The 22,209-nt window shown below is 42.9% G+C and overlaps 1 protein-coding gene across 5 annotated transcripts in view; it reads right to left on the bottom strand.

Moving 5' to 3' along the window:
* LOC108698165 (collagen alpha-1(I) chain) overlaps positions 1-22,209 on the bottom strand; it is an 88,555-nt gene that overhangs the window by 29,999 nt on the left and 36,347 nt on the right. For 4 of the 5 annotated variants that reach the window (XM_018229450.2, XM_018229451.2, XM_018229453.2 and 1 more), the window contains exons 2-6: positions 16,183-16,327; positions 15,657-15,815; positions 15,383-15,578; positions 9,214-9,372; positions 8,616-8,684 (exon numbers count right to left, since the gene is read on the bottom strand). In XM_018229450.2, coding sequence (XP_018084939.1) covers positions 8,616-8,684; positions 9,214-9,372; positions 15,383-15,578; positions 15,657-15,815; positions 16,183-16,327 — 728 coding nt within the window. Of the gene's footprint in view, positions 1-466; positions 3,048-8,615; positions 8,685-9,213; positions 9,373-15,382; positions 15,579-15,656; positions 15,816-16,182; positions 16,328-22,209 lie in introns of those variants that run through there. The other variant, XM_018229454.2, reaches the window with a different exon arrangement.

The following is a 22,209-nucleotide window of genomic DNA, read 5'->3' as shown; positions in this document are numbered from 1 at the left end:
AATTACATTTGCAGATAACAGGAAAACTAACGGAAATGCCTCATGAATATATATTGGGAAGTTGCTTAGAATTATATTTTCTTTCATTAGGGTAAAAACAGTTTTTGGGAGGAGTTTCCCTTTAACCTGTACTTCTGTTTACTTTGTTACAGTGTTTCCCCCAATACTGGCTACTTACTGTACATTTGCCCTAGATGTAAGCAGGTTATTTATCTGAACAAGTGGGAGCTGCCATACTAAATGTAGCTATTCAACAGACCCCTTTGAAGCAGCTACCCATCTCAGCAGCCAGATTATAATGGAAAAATGTATTTCTCATTGGAACGGGCACCCAAAGCAGCAGAAGTACCACGACTGGGCCATAGACAAGTAAAGACAGTACCAGATCAGGGTAACTTGCAGCTGCAGATTGGATAGCCATGCTTTGGATGAATAACAGAATCATTTTCTGGAAGCAGACACTTACCGGCAGGGGGTCAGCTGTGCCAGGGGAGAGGGTCAAGCAGAGTAAGAACAGAAGCCTCCAAATGCTTTGGGACATGTCAGGGTTTCCTATGGACTGCAGAGGGAACTCCATCTGGATCAGCACAGGACATCCAGGACAAACCCATTCCAGCCCCTTCAGCTGTTCCTACCCCTGATGTTTCCGACCCTCCTCATGTAAGCCTATAGGCAGGTGTGAGTGGTGTGTCCAAACAAAGCTGCAAGCAGAAGCCTGATGTAGGTGGGATTACTAGGATTTCACCCCCCTGCCCTTAACCTGTGTTTATGGGGGGGGGGGTGGATTTTGGAAATGACATTGAACTTTTGTGATTACTTGGAGATGTTTCTGGTTCCCTGTGGCTATTGGGAAGGCAGACAACCAATTATACAGTTATGTGATCCACGACTCACTAGAAGTGAAAGGCAGTTAAAGAACAGATTTTTTTCCTTGCTTTAGGGGTTTTTTGTAACTCTCCCCCCCAGCAGCTTCCTAGCATTCAAAAGTGGGCCACTTCAAAGGAACCGCAAGCCTTTAACTCAGGGTCCTCTGTCAATTCCCATCAGGTATGCAGGCTGAACGAGCCGTATCCTCGGCAAGAGACCTAATGGGGCGTCTAATGCAACCAGACAAGCGGCAGACGAGCCGAACTTCATACTGTGGCTATAACAAGCGGGAGCCGTATGCTCCCCCATAATCCCATGCATCCAACTACAAGCCAGTTCAGATTCTCTAAAGGTATTTGTCTTTAATATCATGCTTGGGAAAAATGATGCAGAAAACTTTAAAAGGGGCAAACTAAGTATTGACAGAAGCCCTAGGACAGTGTTGCCCACAGCTTCATAAACCAATGGGGTCTTTGCTTGGCACAACTGGACAAACAAAGAGTGTAAATCAGTAACAGGGACAGGGCATGTCCATTATTTACCTACAGCGGCCAAGACTGCGCAAGTGCAGTGCCACTAACTACAGGGAGGAGCCATTCCCAGTAACCACCTACAGCCTTCCAGAGCCCACTGAGCATGTGCAGAGCCAGTGACATCGGCAAGAGGGCTAACCAAGAGCAAAAAGACACAGACCTACAGGAAACATGTTTAATAAAAGGATCTTGTTATAATGTTATAACCTGCTATTAAAGACAATTCATCACTATATATTGTGCTCTGTATTTCCTTCTGAATCCACGGCCTCTATCTCACACCCTGTATCTCACACCCTGTATCTCACGCCCTGTATCTCAGTCACGCCCTGTAGCCAACAGCCTCTATAACATGCCCTATATCTCATGCCCTGTATCTCTTGCCCTGCATCTCACGCCCTGTATCACACGGCCTCTGTATCATGCCCAGTATCTCATACCCTGTATCTCACGGCCTCTATCTCACGCCCTGTATCTCACACCCTGTATCTGACGCCTTGTATCTCACTGCCTGTATCTCACGCCCTGTATCTCACACCCTGTATCTCACGGCCTCTATATCATACCCTCTATCTCACGCCCTGTATCTCACGGCCTGTATCTCATGCCCTATATCTCATACCCTGTATCTCACGGCCTCTATCTCACACCCTGTATCTCGCACCCTGTATCTCACGCCCTGTATCTCACACCCTGTATCTCACACCCTGTATCTCACTGCCTGTATCTCACACCCTGTATCTCACTGCCTGTATCTCACGCCCTGTATCTCACACCCTGTATCTGGTACCCTGTATCTTACTGCCTGTATCTCACGCCATGTATCTCACACCCTGTATCTCACACCCTGTATCTGGTACCCTGTATCTTACTGCCTGTATCTCACGCTCTGTATCTCACCCCCTGTATCTCACACCCTGTATCTGGTACCCTGTATCTTACTGCCTGTATCTCACGCTCTATATCTCACACTCTGTATCTCACACCCTGTATCTTACTGCCTGTATCTCACGCTCTGTATCTCACACCCTATATCTCACACCCTGTATCTGGTACCCTGTATCTTACTGCCTGTATCTCACGCTCTGTATCTCACCCCCTGTATCTCACGCCATGTATCTCACACTCTGTATCTCACGCCCTGTATCTCACACTCTGTATCTCATGCCATGTATCTCAGTCTCATGACCTCGATTCATACCCTGTATCTCATGGTCTGTATCTCACACCCTGTATCTCACATTCTCTATTTCACACCGAGTATCTCATGTTCTGTACCTCACACTCTGAATTTTATGCCCGGCATCTATCTGCCTGTATCTCACTACCTATAAATCATGTATATCATGCTCTGTACTTCAGAACCTGTATCTCACACTGTGTATCTTGCCATGTATCTCACTCTGGGCTTGCACTTGCATCACTGTTTTACTCGGGAAAAGAAGAGAGTGATGAATATTTTCCATGGTGGAATGGAATTGTGGTACTTATAGAGTTACACTTCAACTTCTGGCAATAATTCAGCCCTTCCAGTTACAGACATTTTTATTGGACAGTTAACGGGAAAGTTAATCTGGCAGAATTGAAGGAAATTATAGGCAGAGCGGTTAATTCAGTTCCTCTTTCAAGTTTTGTGATTCAACTGCACTGAAAAAATACTGAAAAGTACCCGAAACCTGATACAAGGCAGCCAAAAAACCTTTCAAAGTTTGTGTTCACCATGAAGAACCAAACACTTGCTGCTAGAAGATTACAAGAAGGCCATGTGCAACAGCATAATGCCCTCAGGGTACATACAATGAGAGATAATGGGACAACTGCCCAAATGTATCTAAGAACTATTAGTGGGTTATTATGGGGATTTAATACACAACTGGAGAAAATGCCCTGTGTGCCATTAGCCTAAGGAAAACAATACAGCAGTTCCTGCCATAGCAAATAAATTCACATAATATTTACTACAAAGCCCTTGGAAGCCAAGGATTTCTGGTTAAATTATAAGTGAGATGAAGCCATTATAAGCCTGTGAGTGATTCACTGTTCCAACATCCCATGTCCTGAGCTCATGAGTCAGAGCAAAGATTCGCTCACATCTCTCTGCTCTGCGCTTTGTGGAGACGACGCAGTTTTGTCTCCTAGTAATAGTAACTGAGGCATTTTCATCAAAGGATCACACTAGAGTTGTCATTTGTAGAGAAAAATAGAGGCATAAGAAAATATGGCAATACGAGAACAAGATGGAGACAGTAGGACAAGATGGAAGATGTAAAGCAAGAGGGATACAGCAGAGAAAGATGGAGAGCAGCAGAGAACAATACTCCAGTATTATAGGGCAAGATGTTGAGAGAATCTTAATATGGAGACAGAAGGGTAAGATATGCAGTTGTGCACAATGGAGACAGTAGGGCAAGATGGAGAAAGTAGGGAAAGATGGAGACAATAGAGTAAGATTGAGACAGTAGAGCAAGATGGAGAAAGTAGGGCAAGATGCAGAGAGTAGAGCAAGATGGAGACAGTAGAGCAAGATGGAGACTGTAGAGGAAGTTGAAGACGGTAGGGCAAAATGGAGGCAATAGAGTAAGATGGAGACTGTAGAGAAAGACAAGCAGTAAAAGTCGGCGATGGTAGGGGAAGATGGAGACAAGAGGGCAAGATGGAGAAATTTGGGCAAGATGCAGAGAGTAGGGGAAGATGGAGACAGTAGCACAAGATAGAGTCTGTAGAGGAAGATGAAGACAGTAGAGCAAGATGGAGACAGTAGAGCAAGATGGAGACTGTAGAGCAAGAAAGGCAGTAGAAGACAGAGGTGGTAGGGCAAGATGAAGACAGTAGAGCAAGATGGAGACTGTAGAGCAAGACAGTCAGTAGAAGACAGAGGTGGTAGGGCAAGATGGAGACAGCAGGACATGATGGAGACAGTAGGGCAAGATGGAGGCAGCAGAGCAAGATGGAGAGAGTATGGCAAGATGGAGACAGTAGAGCAAGACAGCAGTAGAAGAAGACAGAGGTGGAAGGAGAAGACAGAGGTGGTAGGGCAAGATGAAGACAGTATGACAAGACAAACACAGTAGGGCAAAGTGGAGATAGCAGGAAAAGATGGTGAGATGAGCACAAGATTAAGACAGTAGAAAAACATGGTGGATGTAGAATACGAGATACATTAGAGCAAGATGGTAGAACAGCAAAAGGCAGCAGGCAGTAGGGCAAGATGGCAGATTTTGATAAAAGGTCAACCTAGAGACAATAGGACATGATGGAGAAAATAAGACAAATGGAGCCAGTAGGAAAATATGGTGACAGGAGCAGAAGACAAAAGAGCAGAATGGTTACAGTAGATGAAAATGCCAACAGCAAAGCTATCTGCCGAGATCCTGAGAGTTAAAGGTTCACCGGTTGGAGCCCATACTTTACATAAAAAAATGGGCCTTGCAAAGTTTGTTTTGCCTTAGGCAAAATATTGCGTCACCTCCTGCATCCCTCCTTATGAATGTTAGAATAACCAGCAGGCCACCTCCTCCAGCAGAGATCTCTTGAAGATGTTCTTAAGATAAAACGTAGAGTGCAACAAACACCATATGATATTGCTTTTTGGATGGGTGCTCCAGCCGTTGAAACCTCTGCCTGGGGTATTGAGTCATAAATGATAACTACACCGCGGAAGTGCAGCAGCAGCATCTTTATTGTTTTATGTATCTGGATAAACCCGTAGGCCCTTATGGTCTTCCTTTCTCCAAAGCAGTCGTCATAGGCCTCCATGGAGCCATCAGGCTCTTTCAAAGTGGAATCATACAATTAACATTTCACTTTAGGTCTCACGACCATAAATAGTCACGCTTGGACAGTTAATAGGGGACATCTGGTTCAAAGGAAAGGTTTGAAACCCATAAACAGCCCCTAATTGTTATCAATGTCACATGGTGCTGCTGGGGCACAGACTGAGGGGCTCCATCCCATCAGGGAATGAATAGTGATACAAAGACCGTATACAAGTACAAAGAATCATATTCGTGTACCTGGGCAGGTAATTCAGTTATCCATGGAAAGGATCCTGCTTGGCCAAGGGAAAGAGAGCAGCCCAGGAACATCAAATACAGAAAATCAGATCAGAAAAGTGGATTCATGTTCCTCAGATTAAGGTCTTTGATTGACCATAGGAAAGAGCAGCAAGTAAAGAGAATGACAGCTTTGTAGTTGGATATGTGCTGGGGAAGACTGGATTCACTTAACCAAGGACAGGAATGCTGTGGGGATAGTTCAGGTGGGATCCATTTCTCCCAGGTTTGTTTTAAAGGGGACCCGTCACCCAAAAAAATTATTTCAAATCCTATTTTATCATGTTAGTCAAGCAAATTACACTGTATAAATGATTTGAATCTTGTTTCCATCAGTCTGGGAATTCATAATTATAACAAGCAGGCAGGAGCCATTTTGTGGGACACTGTTATTAAGACAAGCCTTGTATCATCTCAGAATCTTGTTTGTGCACCAGAATGGGGGACCTGATGTCCATCCCCATGTCCTGGTTACACAATTAAATGGTGAAGAGAATGGGGGACCTGATGTCCATCCCCATGTCCTGGTTACACAATTAAATGGTAAAGAGAATGGGGGACCTGATGTCCATCCCCATGTCCTGGTTACACAATTAAATGGTAAAGAGAATGGGGGACCTGATGTCCATCCCCATGCCCTGGCTACACAATTAAATGGTAAAGAGAATGGGGGACCTGATGTCCATCCCCATGTCCTGGTTACACAATTAAATGGTAAAGAGAATGGGGGACCTGATGTCCATCCCCATGTCCTGGTTACACAATTAAATGGTAAAGAGAATGGGGGACCTGATGTCCATCCCCATGCCCTGGTTACACAATTAAATGGTGAAGAGAACTGGGGGAATTTAGGGAGAGCAGTGACACCTAAGAAGTGCCTAATGGAAAGTGAAAGTAATTGTCTGCCCCGCCTCTATGCCTAGGCATAGAGGAGGGGCAAATAATATTTGATTGACAGCTGATATTTTTAAATGAGTTTACAGCAGCTATGAATGCTTTAATAAAAAAAAAGAAATTGGATTTCATATTTAATTTGAAAAGGACTTTTATTATACAGATTTTTGTGTCTGGGTGACGGGTCCACTTTAAGTGCATCTATTTTCAGTATCTCTTACTCTGACCTAAGTTTGAGGTATAAGCTCTGCGTATCGGGGTGTCTGGGTTTAAATCCCCTGAACTTCATCTATAAAAGAAACCATGTAAACTTGCTGTATGTGATACCCCTTTCTGGAAAGAAAAATGAGGCGTTTTGTATCTTTTTCAAGTTGTAAATTGCCAGAGATTGTGATCAGCTAAGAACATTCCGAAATCCTCTTTTTTATCCCTTGTAAAAAAACAAACAAACTTATTTTGAGCGATAAAAATAAAACAATGGCTTAAGCAAAGCTGCCGACGCACGCACATTTATAGCTGCCTCGGTAACTTCAAAGTGCAACAATTACAGAGTTCCTTAATCTTATAATTACTCTTCATTTATAAAGAACTGATATTTCCCAGAGTTCTGCACACAATGTAAATGGGGGGTTAATACCCACAATGCACTTAACATGAAGCTATACCCTCATACTGTACTGTCTAAGGGAATCAATATGGCACCTCCTCCTCCCATATGTATAAATACAAATATACAGAGAAGGAATGTTCTGGGCACACAATAAGCTATACCCTCATACTGTACTGTCTAAGGGAATCAATATGGCACCTCCCTCCTCCCATATGTATAAATACAAATATACAGAGAAGGAATGTTCTGGGCACACAATAAGCTATACCCTCATACTGTACTGTCTAAGAGGGAATCAATATGGCACCTCCTCCCATATGTATAAATACAAATATACAGAGAAGGAATGTTCTGGGCACACAATAAGCTATACCCTCATACTGTACTGTCTAAGGGAATCAATATGGCACCTCCTCCCATATGTATAAATACAAATATACAGAGAAGGAATGTTCTGGGCACACAATAAGCTATACCCTCATACTGTACTGTCTAGGGAATCAATATGTCACCTCCTCCTCCCATATGTATAAATTCAAATATACAGAGAAGGAATGTTCTGGGCATACAATAAGCTATACCCTCATACTGTACTGTCTAAGGGAATCAATATGTCACCTCCTCCTCCCATATGTATAAATACAAATATACAGAGAAGGAATGTTCTGGGCACACAATAAGCTATACCCTCATACTGTACTGTCTAAGGGAATCAATATGGCACCTCCTCCTCCCATATGTATAAATACAAATATACAGAGAAGGAATGTTCTGGGCACACAATAAGCTATACCCTCATACTGTACTGTCTAAGGGAATCAATATGGCACCTCCTCCCATATGTATAAATACAAATATACAGAGAAGGAATGTTCTGGGCACACAATAAGCTATACCCTCATACTGTACTGTCTAAGGGAATCAATATGGCACCTCCTCCCATATGTATAAATACAAATATACAGAGAAGGAATGTTCTGGGCACACAATAAGCTATATAATTTCTGGATCAGTATTTCAGCTGTGAATCTTTCAGGAGCCCCAGATATCGGATGGAAGGCTTAGCATTTATTTACTTGTTATGGTGCTCAGGGCGTCCCAGTGGCACATTAAAGAAGCTGATGGATCAGTAAGTACTTAAGTGCAGGGGTTAAAAGGGTGACTTAGGTACTTAACCTCCTAGATGAGAGAGTGTAATTAAAGCCTTTTGTCGTTGCCATGTCCTGCCTGGGGCTGCCTCTGAGCCTGACATAAACATTGGGTGGTCAGTCAAGTACATACTGATGGTGACTATTGCCCTACATTAGAGATAAAGTCACACCCACCTCCAGTTAGAAATTGTATTTAGTGGGTGGAAGTCAAGATCAAAATGATTGGGGTCACATTCAGGACTGGGAGAGTCTTTGAGGTGATTAGATGAGCAGGTAGAAGAAAACCAACGTTTGGGACTTATTTTAATACAACTACTACTTAAGAGCTCTAGGTGCAAAGAGCAAAAGTCCCTGCTTTTTGGACCACAATGATCTGGTGGTGACTGGCCAGAACAAGTCTTGGTGCCCAGGCTGAAGGATCTGTAAGGGGCATCACATTGACCCCTTATTAGCGCTCCCTTTCACAGATGCATGATGGGATGGAAACATCAAAGACAGGGTAACTTACCTCAAGTATGGTTGATCGAGGGGTGGAGTTTTTGCCATGATCCGTAATGAAGTCTCCTCCCACATCCAACTGCAACAGAGACAAAAAGTGCCACAATTGTGTTACATGAAGTCGTATTATTCTTTTGCACATTGACAGTGAACAGGTGGGTGAGTGCGGAATGGAAATCAGGAGATGAAGGATGTGGGAATCAGGGGGGGGGCAACACTAGTGGGAAACCATTCCGACCCTAAACTAAAACAACATTCCGATGAAGACGCGCTCCAGTAACTCCCTGCGGCTGCGTTGTCGGGCACCAAGCCAGAAGGCATGTCATGTGCACTCTCTTCAGGCTCCATTCTGATCTGCTTCACACCGAGGCAACCCCATATCATAGGGGTGCACAGCAAGCGGGTAAGTCAACATCATTCTTCATGGTGTCCATAGTACTCTTTATAGGAAGGTGATGATTAAAGCAAATGTATTATCTTTACAACAGACGGCAAGAGAGTAGAACATACAGAGAGAAGGAATGTTGTGCGCACTATACCCTTGTAACGTAAAGTCGAAGGGAAACAACATGGCAGCTCCCACCAATATGCAGAAAGCCAGCCCATACCTCAGTCACTTTGGCCTCCCGCCTCCGGAGGTCGCTCTGAGACAAGTTGAAGAAATGTTCCTCAGAGAAAGTGCTCAGACACGTTTGGTTGTAGTTCCTGCAGTAGAGTTTGGCTGCACCGGGCTCTCCAATCACAAAGATGAGTTGCTGTAAAGAGCCCTATGGGGGGCAATAAAGAGTCTCATTAGAAGCCTCATGTTTTCCTCAAAATTGTTAGAACTAATGATATAATCCATTAATTACCCTTAAAATTTGGTGTGATCTTTAACTACATTAGATGTTGATTTCCTTCAAGACCAAAGCCATCTCCACCTCAAATCTATGCACAGAGCTATCCATCAACTGGGCCAACAAGTCTCATAGGGCAAGAGCTTCATCAGTCCCTTATTATCTCCCCATGGGCATGCATCAGCCCTATTATGATCTGGTCATGATCAGGACAACCCAATTCGGCCCTGTATGAGAATGGCCAGCTCTCTTCAGGTCCTACCTCAGAATACCATTTGGGTTGCCCTTTGGACATTTTCGTTGGTTCAGTCCTGTTTTGCTGCATTACCAAACTTCTAATAAGCTTCAGCCGGTGGCCCAATACCCTGACTTTGTCCTGTAAAGTTTCATGATACAAATTAGAAGCTGCCCCAAACCAAGATGCTCCTTCTGCAATGCTTTATGGTTGGGAAGTGGTTTTGAAGTTGGTGGTCAGTTCTTTCTTTCCCTCCAAACATAGAGTTGGACCTTTCTACCTAAAAAATGTTTAACTTTCTGGCTTTTCTGTCCACCCACAGGACTTTGTCCCAGAAGTTCTGTAGAACTTGCATGTGGTCTCCTGTAATCTTGAGATGGATGTACAGCAACTGAATGCTCTGAGCACACAATAAGCTATATCCTCATACTGTACTGTCTAAGGGAATCAATATGGCACCTCCTCCTCCCATATGTATAAATACAAATATACAGAGAAGGAATGTTCTGGGCACACAATAAGCTATACCCTCATACTGTACTGTCTAAGGGAATCAATATGGCACCTCCTCCTCCCATATGTATAAATACAAATATACAGAGAAGGAATGTTCTGGGCACACAATAAGCTATACCCTCATACTGTACTGTCTAAGGGAATCAATATGGCACCTCCCTCCTCCCATATGTATAAATACAAATATACAGAGAAGGAATGTTCTGGGCACACAAATAAGCTATACCCTCATACTGTACTGTCTAAGGGAAACAATATGGCACCTCCTCCCATGTGTAAAAATACAAATATACAGAGAAGGAATGTTCTGGGCACACAATAAGCTGTACCCTCATACTGTACTGTCTAAGGGAATCAATATGGCACCTCCTCCTCCCATATGTATAAATACAAATATAAAGAGAAGGAATGTTCTGGGCACACAATAAGCTATACCCTCATACTGTACTGTCTAAGGGAATCAATATGGCACCTCCTCCTCCCATATGTATAAATACAAATATACAGAGAAGGAATGTTCTGGGCACACAATAAGCTATACCCTCATACTGTACTGTCTAAGGGAATCAATATGGCACCTCCCTCCTCCCATATATATAAATACAAATATACAGAGAAGGAATGTTCTGGGCACACAATAAGCTATACCCTCATACTGTACTGTCTAAGGGAATCAATATGGCACCTCCTCCTCCCATATGTATAAATACAAATATACAGAGAAGGAATGTTCTGGGCACACAATAAGCTATACCCTCATACTGTACTGTCTAAGGGAATCAATATGGCACCTCCTCCTCCCATATGTATAAATACAAATATACAGAGAAGGAATGTTCTGGGCACACAATAAGCTATACCCTCATACTGTACCGTCTAAGGGAATCAATATGGCACCTCCTCCTTCCATATGTATAAAAACAAATATACAGAGAAGGAATGTTCTGGGCACACAATAAGCTATACCCTCATACTGTACTGTCTAAGGGAGTCAATATGGCACCTCCTCCTCCCATATGTATAAATACAAATATACAGAGAAGGAATGTTCTGGGCACACAATAAGCTATACCCTCATACTGTAATGTCTAAGGGAATCAATATGGCACCTCCTCCTCCCATATGTATAAATACAAATATACAGAGAAGGAATGTTCTGGGCACACAATAAGCTATACTCTCATACTGTACTGTCTAAGGGAATCAATATGGCACCTCCTCCCATATGTATAAATACAAATATACAGAGAAGGAATGTTCTGGGCACACAATAAGCTATACCCTCATACTGTACTGTCTAAGGGAATCAATATGGCACCTCCCTCCTCCCATATGTATAAATACAAATATACAGAGAAGGAATGTTCTGGGCACACAATATGCTATACCCTCATACTGTACTGTCTAAGGGAATTAATATGGCACCTCCCTCCTCCCATATGTATAAATACAAATATACAGAGAAGGAATGTTCTGGGCACACAATAAGCTATACCCTCATACTGTACTGTCTAAGGGAATCAATATGGCACCTCCCTCCTCCCATATGTATAAATACAAATATACAGAGAAGGAATGTTCTGGGCACACAATAAGCTATACCCTCATACTGTACTGTCTAAGGGAATCAATATGGCACCTCCTCCTCCCATATGTATAAATACAAATATACAGAGAAGGAATGTTCTGGGCACACAATAAGCTATACCCTCATACTGTACTGTCTAAGGGAATCAATATGGCACCTCCCTCCTCCCATATGTATAAATACAAATATACAGAGAAGGAATGTTCTGGCACACAAATAAGCTATACCCTCATACTGTACTGTCTAAGGGAAACAATATGGCACCTCCTCCCATGTGTAAAAATACAAATATACAGAGAAGGAATGTTCTGGGCACACAATAAGCTGTACCCTCATACTGTACTGTCTAAGGGAATCAATATGGCACCTCCTCCTCCCATATGTATAAATACAAATATAAAGAGAAGGAATGTTCTGGGCACACAATAAGCTATACCCTCATACTGTACTGTCTAAGGGAATCAATATGGCACCTCCTCCTCCCATATGTATAAATACAAATATACAGAGAAGGAATGTTCTGGGCACACAATAAGCTATACCCTCATACTGTACTGTCTAAGGGAATCAATATGGCACCTCCCTCCTCCCATATATATAAATACAAATATACAGAGAAGGAATGTTCTGGGCACACAATAAGCTATACCCTCATACTGTACTGTCTAAGGGAATCAATATGGCACCTCCTCCTCCCATATGTATAAATACAAATATACAGAGAAGGAATGTTCTGGGCACACAATAAGCTATACCCTCATACTGTACTGTCTAAGGGAATCAATATGGCACCTCCTCCCATATGTATAAATACAAATATACAGAGAAGGAATGTTCTGGGCACACAATAAGCTATACCCTCATACTGTACCGTCTAAGGGAATCAATATGGCACCTCCTCCTTCCATATGTATAAAAACAAATATACAGAGAAGGAATGTTCTGGGCACACAATAAGCTATACCCTCATACTGTATAAATACAAATATACAGAGAAGGAATGTTCTGGGCACACAATAAGCTATACCCTCATACTGTACTGTCTAAGGGAATCAATATGGCACCTCCCTCCTCCCATATGTATAAATACAAATATACAGAGAAGGAATGTTCTGGGCACACAATATGCTATACCCTCATACTGTACTGTCTAAGGGAATTAATATGGCACCTCCCTCCTCCCATATGTATAAATACAAATATACAGAGAAGGAATGTTCTGGGCACACAATAAGCTATACCCTCATACTGTACTGTCTAAGGGAATCAATATGGCACCTCCCTCCTCCCATATGTATAAATACAAATATACAGAGAAGGAATGTTCTGGGCACACAATAAGCTATACCCTCATACTGTACTGTCTAAGGGAATCAATATGGCACCTCCCTCCTCCCATATGTATAAATACAAATACAAAGAGAAGGAATGTTCTGGGCACACAATATGCTATACCCTCATACTGTACTGTCTAAGGGAATTAATATGGCACCTCCCTCCTCCCATATGTATAAATACAAATATACAGAGAAGGAATGTTCTGGGCACACAATAAGCTATACCCTCATACTGTACTGTCTAAGGGAATCAATATGGCACCTCCCTCCTCCCATATGTATAAATACAAATATACAGAGAAGGAATGTTCTGGGCACACAATAAGCTATACCCTCATACTGTACTGTCTAAGGGAATCAATATGGCACCTCCCTCCTCCCATATGTATAAATACAAATATACAGAGAAGGAATGTTCTGGGCACACAATAAGCTATACCCTCATACTGTACTGTCTAAGGGAATCAATATGGCACCTCCCTCCTCCCATATGTATAAATACAAATATACAGAGAAGGAATGTTCTGGGCACACAATAAGCTATACCCTCATACTGTACTGTCTAAGGGAATCAATATGGCACCTCCTCCCATATGTATAAATACAAATATACAGAGAAGGAATGTTCTGGGCACACAATAAGCTATACCCTCATACTGTACTGTCTAAGGGAATCAATATGGCACCTCCTCCTCCCATATGTATAAATACAAATATACAGAGAAGGAATGTTCTGGGTGTACCTGGTATATATAGAAAGAAGAATCTGTGACAAATCTATGACAGTAATGTGTATTTAAAGGCAAACTCATCCTAATAGATCATATAATAGTCTCGTGCCACGTTGAAAGACACGCTTGCATGGCACAGGACTCTGAGAAATGTAAATAGTCCTGCTGTAATTGGGGGTGTAATTAGCTTTAAATGAGAAGATTATACCTGTAATTTTTGCTGGCAAAGCATGACCCATCCCGGCCTGACTAGACAAGTCACAATTGACAGGGAACATAAATTACAGTGGAATAACACAGGAGCCCTGTCATCACCTTCTACGGGCCCTTCACTCACACAGGCTCATGGCAGCCACACACCCTGCTCTCCTCCTCCTCAGCCATATTATTCATATCTACCCCATGAGCCTGGGTGAATCTGGGTTACTGGAAGGAGAAACCAAGCTCTATTGAAAGAGTGTAATTAGTATGGTTTTATTATATGATAGAATAGTTTAAAAAATAAAACTGAAAAATAAGTGGGGGGGGGGCAGTACCCAGATTGGTCAGTGGTTTCCATACTGGAGCAGTAGTAACCTGTGCCTGAAGGTCAGTGAGATTTTTGGAAAATGCCTAGATGCTCTCTTAGATACACCCAAAATCTGAGCTTGAAAACCAGTTCTGGTGAGAACCTTGTAGATGTTCTATATATTCTTGGAACTTTGGCTGAACGGTCGAAGCCTTTTTATAAGTTAACACCGACTAAAGGTTGTCTACTTGAGCTGCGAAAGATCAACGAACACAGGGAATATTGAAAGGGTCACAAGCCCCCCCAAAACCAGTCACTCCCATGATGGTCATGTGACCTTACAATAAAAGATTGTCCAGAAAACAGTTGACCCACTGCTTTGTAAGCCAACACTCTGATGGTTATGGTGCCAATAACAACTAATCCCTAATTACAGACATGACCCTCCAATATCCAGTGTGCATTCCAACTATCAGTGTTAAATAAGGTCAAATGATTATGGCTCCAAACAATGGTCATCCCCTAATATTCACATTCACCCACCAATATCTAGGCCCATGTTGGGTCCTCCATAATTCCATATGGTCAACAAACAATCTTCTTATGACTAGGTGACTGCTGGGCAGCACAATGTATGGCTCTTCCAACATGGCTTGACAGTTGTGTTCTAATAAGAACTCTTATTATGATCAGGAGGAACAATCTGTGTCTTCTCCTGCATGTCACTACATCAGAGCAATGATGTTGATGCTCAACAAAGATCCACCTCTAGGAGTGATGGGAGTATGGTGGTCAAAAAGAGGCGTTTGTTACCCCCAACATCAGCCAACTCCCCAGTCCTTGTGGGCCCTGAATGAAATAGATGTTTCCACCCATGTCCTGGATTCCTCATTGTTAAAGGAAATATATTGTAGGTTTTGCATCTTGAAACACTTCTGAGCAGTAGATTGAAAGACAAAAGCAACACAAGGGGAAAAATACTAGTAATTAATATAATATATTAATAATAATGGAACTTGTATTTACCTTAAAGGGGATTTCGTAGGGTTCAATGAGGCCACCTAGCATTAATATCCCATCAGTGCTAACTCCCAGCCCAAAATAGTTGGTCCAAGCAAGCATCTCCACCAGCTTACAGTCCACATACAGCGTCACGCCCTTCACAGATATACTCAGTGCCACCCGGTGCCATTTGCCGTCAGTGAGGGTGGGCACAGAGAACCTGTGGAGACACAAGGTTTGTCATAACCTGGTGGAACAAAAAAGGGAAACGTGACCTTGATCAGCATTTACTACTCACTCATAGTGACCTCGGCGGCTGGAGATGAAGATGAAGGCCTTTGGGGTGATTCGGATCTGGAACAATATGAGGCCATGAAGGCTGAGGATGGTGAGGAAACCAGTGTCTTCTTTCAGAGATGATCGCAGCATCATCAAGACGGTGAGTTCATCTGCAAAACTGTAGATAGGAGAAGTATGGAATGAGGGGGCCCAGTGTTTGAGATCGAGGAGAAAAAAGTCAGGTGAAAGATTATGAAACTTGATGAGTTGGTTCCCTCTGTAGACTTCCTTGTGTAACATCAAATGACTATCTCCCATTGTCAGTGTCTTCAGCTACACAAGATGGCAAAATTATGCTTAGCAACACAACATGGCTGACACATCTGTTGCTAAGTAGAAAAACTCTGTAAATCAGGTAAAGTTATGATACAAAAGTCACTTCTCTTGGCCATGGAGTCACAGTAGCATGATAGTGTAAAGAGTTAGGCACCATGAGCAGCGCTGTTCAATATGTCAAAGATCTCAGTTGGCTGACGATCACTCACCTGTCACCAAATGCCATCCTGGTGGAAACACTAAGCGTTGAGTACTGTCCCAACTCAAGGGCGAGACAGGAATCCTCAGAGGTGAGAGTGAGGTTTACGAGCTCCGCTGAGTGGAGAGTGAGAGATTCCAGCACATCTACCTCTTCTGTGGAAAGAGAGAGAAGGTGCAAAAACATGAGCAGGAGGACCTATGATGGTTTCAAGATAAGGACCTTATGGTGGGAACCACAGCCTGAATCCAGTGAAAATGTATCTCCTGGCTAGATAAGCAGATCAAGATGGCTGACTCAAGCTGAGTGACACATGATGGCTGACTCAAGGTATGCGGCATTTGGTGGCTAAGTTAGGTAATATAAGAGCTAAGTAATACAAGATGGCTGACTCAAGCTAAGTAATGCAAGATGGCTAACTCTAGCTAAGTAATACAAGATGGCTGACTCAAGCTAAGTAATGCAAGATGGCTAACTCTAGCTAAGTAATGCAAGATGGCTGACTCAAGCGAGGTAACGCAAGATGGCTGACTAAAGATAGGTAATGCAAGATGGCTGACTCTAGCTAAGTAATGCAAGATTGCTGACTCTAGCTAAGTAATGCAAGATGGCTGACTCAAGCTAAGTAATGCAAGATGGCTGACTCTAGCTAAGTAATGCAAGATGGCTGACTCTAGCTAAGTAATGCAAGATGGCTGACTCAAGCTAAGTAATGCAAGATGGCTGACTCAAGCTAAGTAATGCAAGATGGCTGACTCAAGCTAAGTAACGCAAGATGGCTGACTAAAGATAGGTAATGCAAGTTGGCTGACTCTAGCTAAGTAATGCAAGATGGCTGACTCTAGCTAAGTAATGCAAGATTGCTGACTCAAGATAGGTAATGCAAGATGGTTGACTCAAGATAGGTAATGCAAGATGGTTGACTCAAGATAGGTAATGCAAGATGGTTGACTCAAGATAGGTAATGCAAGATGGTTGACTCAAGATAGGTAATGCAAGATGGTTGACTCAAGATAGGTAATGCAAGATGGCTGACTCAAGCTAAGTGACACTCAACGCTGACACTGTTTATACGACAGAAGATGGCTGACTTGTGTTACACAATACAAGATGGCCGACACACACACACGGCAGGTTAAAATTGCACTTGTGGTTCCTTATTCCTAATGTAATGAGGAAGGAGACAAAGAAAGAAGTCAGTTTGCCCTGAGACACCTCTGTGCCTTCATATCGTGCCTGGCCTTGTTATTCACAGGTTCGAATCCTGTGTGCTGCTCTAGGCTAATCAGAGGCTCTCTGTGCTGTCAGAACTGTGGGATTTATGTGAGAGCGCTGGCATTCCTGCATCCCGCACTAATCTCCTCATTGGGAAATGTACAGAGGCGTGTAGTATGTTCCTGTGCAGTGAAAGCCATATATATACTGTATATATGTACTGACAGCCAGGCCTGTGTAATACAGGGACCAGAGGGAAGCAGGAGGAATTCCAACTCTAGCAGTCAATCAATCTGGGAAGGATTTCGTCTCCGAGCAGCTGTCTCACATGTTGCACCTGCACTTGGCCCGCGATGGGGTCACGTAACTGTCTAAACCGCACAGAGACGGCAGCGCAGTGGCCCTAGAGACGGGGGAACAACAGGCCGGGCCTCTGGTTATAAGCGAATCATAAAGCCAAATTGTCCCCAAGAAAGAGATTTAGGGGGAGCTGAATGGTTCTTGACATCACATCCAAGTCCATTTAAAGGGGAACTCCACCCAAACACTGCATGTTGCCTAATGACATAAAAATAGCATTCTGCCATTGCTAAGCAACTTCTTAATATCCAGTCTTTCCTCGTTGACTGGTTGGGTTTAACGATTTGTACAACTGTCATTTCTACTGACGGCAGCCATGTCCCTTCCTGAAACACTGTAACAATGTAGCACAAGTCAGTTCTCCTCCACGTCTGTTTATCAGCTGATCTGCAACATTGTGTCCAGAGAGCCGTTACATTTCCACTCATCAAAATACTCAGTTAGAAAGCACAGAAAGAACTTTTTTTTTTAAGAACCAGAACCCATTGAGTAAAGGGTGAGTTAAAAGAGAGGAATTCTGAGGTTCCTCAGCTCAAGGCCAACTAAGACCCTTGCACTACCACATGTCGGCAGCAGAGGGGGCTGCTTGTTCACTGTGCTTAAATACATGTAACTGCTCTACAATGAATAAATATGGAGCACAGATTAACCTCTGCTTCTCCATTTGCTGCTCAAGTACAGCTCCTGAGACTAACAGGCAGAGTCTAGACTGTCTGAGAAGAAAGGACTCGATCCCAACAAGTACAAGAGAGTGATCAAGTGATATGGCAGAAAAATATAAATGATATATACACGTAGGTATGGATAAATATACAATAAACAATATAAAAAAATAAACAAAATATACAATAAACAAGAAATATACAGAGAAGGAATGTTCTGGGCACACAATAAGCTATACCCTCATACTGTACTGTCTAAGGGAATCTATATGGCACCTCCTCCTCCCATATGTATAAATACAAATATACAGAGAAGGAATGTTCTGGGCACACAATAAGCTATACCCTCATACTGTACTGTCTAAGGGAATCAATATGGCACCTCCCTCCTCCCATATGTATAAATACAAATATACAGAGAAGGAATGTTCTGGGCACACAATAAGCTATACCCTCATACTGTACTGTCTAAGGGAATCAATATGGCACCTCCCTCCCATATGTATAAATACAAATATACAGAGAAGGAATGTTCTGGGCACACAATAAGCTATACCCTCATACTGTACTGTCTAAGGGAATCAATATGGCACCTCCTCCTCCCATATGTATAAATACAAATATACAGAGAAGGAATGTTCTGGGCACACAATAAGCTATACCCTCATACTGTACTGTCTAAGGGAATCAATATGGCACCTCCCTCCTCCCATATGTATAAATACAAATATACAGAGAAGGAATGTTCTGGGCACACAATAAGCTATACCCTCATACTGTACTGTCTAAGGGAATCAATATGGCACCTCCTCCTCCCATATGTATAAATACAAATATACAGAGAAGGAATGTTCTGGGCACACAATAAGCTATACCCTCATACTGTACTGTCTAAGGGAATCAATATGGCACCTCCTCCCATATGTATAAATACAAATATACAGAGAAGGAATGTTCTGGGCACACAATAAGCTATACCCTCATACTGTACTGTCTAAGGGAATCAATATGGCACCTCCCTCCTCCCATATGTATAAATACAAATATACAGAGAAGGAATGTTCTGGGCACACAATAAGCTATACCCTCATACTGTACTGTCTAAGGGAATCAATATGGCACCTCCTCCTCCCATATGTATAAATACAAATATACAGAGAAGGAATGTTCTGGGCACACAATAAGCTATACCCTCATACTGTACTGTCTAAGGGAATCAATATGGCACCTCCCTCCTCCCATATGTATAAATACAAATATACAGAGAAGGAATGTTCTGGGCACACAATAAGCTATACCCTCATACTGTACTGTCTAAGGGAATCAATATGGCACCTCCTCCTCCCATATGTATAAATACAAATATACAGAGAAGGAATGTTCTGGGCACACAATAAGCTATACCCTCATACTGTACTGTCTAAGGGAATCAATATGGCAGCTCCTTTATTTATAAGATCATAGTCATATGATGAAAGATGAACATTTAAATTCAGCCTTAAAAGCTGACATGTGCACTGGGGAAATGCAGCTGGGGCTTTTGGAGGGGAGTATGAAGATATTTGGAAGATACTAATGCTAAGCCTTGTCTTTGTGCTGAATCCCAAGGGGACGAGGGGAATGTGCAGGAAAATTTCTCAAGAACATAAAAGCCAATGAGTCACAGGAGGGGTCTCTCAGCTGCCCACCCACTCCTCTGCTTAAACATGGGAAACCTGCAGGCACCCACACTCTGTTCTACTACAATTCCCAGCATCCCCTGACAGCCTGTCGTAGCAATTCCCCCAGAAGCTCATCTGCCAAAATGAAATTAACATCACATTCCCTGGCCTGACAATAAAATAATCATATTCTTCCCCAAAGAAAAAGGAGATTCAGTTTATCCATGAAAAAAATATGGGGAGTGTTAATTGAAAGCTGTGTTTGTCCATATTACTACATGTTGTATATCACTGTAATACAGATCTGCCCCCGGGTACATGTATTTTTATTATTATTATTATTATTATTATTATTATTATAGCCCCAGGGGAGCGACACACAGGTGCATCTGTCACAATAACACTCCCACGTGCTCCCAGAGAACAGGACTCAGCGCTTGTATGATTACACTAACGGGTTAAAGGCAAAATAGTCAAAAATTCCCCTTCCCTTATTTTTGGGATAAAAGTTTTTTTTGTAGAAACGATGAACAGCATTGACCTTAACCTGCCGACAAACTGTGTAACCAACGTGCAAAGTGCTCAATCATTGGGGCAACACTGAGCATCCAAAACATTATGTGTGTGTGTGTATATTTATATATATATATATACTGAGGGCTTTCTCTTTTTAATCAGTGCCCCCCCCCCAACAAGACAAAGCCCCTTCTGTGGTCTCCAGACATTCCAAAAAGTTATATCTGTCTCCACTAAAGTGAAGTGTGAGATAAAGCAGAGAGGGGACTTCCTTTCAGACGCACAGGGGCCCAGTCTGAAGGTCAGTTAGGGGGAGATTTGGGGTGAGTGTTTATTTGTACCCTGGGTACCCCTGGAACTATAGCAGGGTGACACCCCAATGTTTCTATATATCTGTAACCTTGTTATGAGCTAAGGGGGCCCAGTCTGAAGGTCAGTTAGGGGGAGATTTGGGGTGAGTGTTTATTTGTACCCTGGGTACCCCTGGAACTATAGCAGGGTGACACCCCAATGTTTCTATATATCTGTAACCTTGTTATGAGCTAAGGGGGTCCAGTCTGAAGGTCAGTTAGGGGGAGATTTGGGGTGAGTGTTTATTTGTACCCTGGGTACCCCTGGAACTATAGCAGGGTGACACCCCAATGTTTCTATATATCTGTAACCTTGTTATGAGCTAAGGGGGCCCAGTCTGAAGGTCAGTTAGGGGGAGATTTGGGGTGAGTGCTTATTTGTGCCCTGGGTACCCCTGGAACTATAGCAGGGTGACACCCCAATGTTTCTATATATCAGTCACCTTGTTATGAGCTAAGGGGGCCCAGTCTGAAGGTCAGTTAGGGGGAGATTTGGGGTGAGTGTTTATTTGTACCCTGGGTACCCCTGGAACTATAGCAGGGTGACTGTTACCCCAATGTTTCTATATATCTGTAACCTTGTTATGAGCTAAGGGGGCCCAGTCTGAAGATCAGTTAGGGGGAGATTTGGGGTGAGTGTTTATTTGTACCCTGGGTACCCCTGGAACTATAGCAGGGTGACACCCCAATGTTTCTATATATCTGTAACCTTGTTATGAGCTAAGGGGGCCCAGTCTGAAGGTCAGTTAGGAGGAGATTTGGGGTGAGTGTTTATTTGTGCCCTGGGTACCCCTGGAACTATAGCAGGGTGACACCCCAATGTTTCTATATATCTGTAACCTTGTTATGAGCTAAGGGGGCCCAGTCTGAAGGTCAGTTAGGGGGAGATTTGGGGTGAGTGATTATTTGTACCCTGGGTACCCCTGGAACTATAGCAGGGTGACACCCCAATGTTTCTATATATCTGTAACCTTGTTATGAGCTAAGGGGGCCCAGTCTGAAGGCCAGTTAGGGGGAGATTTGGGGTGAGTGTTTATTTGTACCCTGGGTACCCCTGGAACTATAGCAGGGTGACTGTTACCCCAATGTTTCTATATATCTGTAACCTTGTTATGAGCTAAGGGGGCCCAGTCTGAAGGTCAGTTAGGGGGAGATTTGGGTGAGTGCTTATTTGTGCCCTGGGTACCCCTGGAACTATAGCAGGGTGACACCCCAATGTTTCTATATATCTGTAACCTTGTTATGAGCTAAGGGGGCCCAGTCTGAAGGTCAG

This window comes from Xenopus laevis, chromosome 8L (assembly GCF_017654675.1).
Source record: "Xenopus laevis strain J_2021 chromosome 8L, Xenopus_laevis_v10.1, whole genome shotgun sequence".
Lineage (NCBI taxonomy): Eukaryota > Metazoa > Chordata > Amphibia > Anura > Pipidae > Xenopus > Xenopus laevis.
The sequence above is the reverse complement of the archived record's forward strand: the minus strand, read 5'-3'. Positions and strand labels throughout refer to the sequence as shown.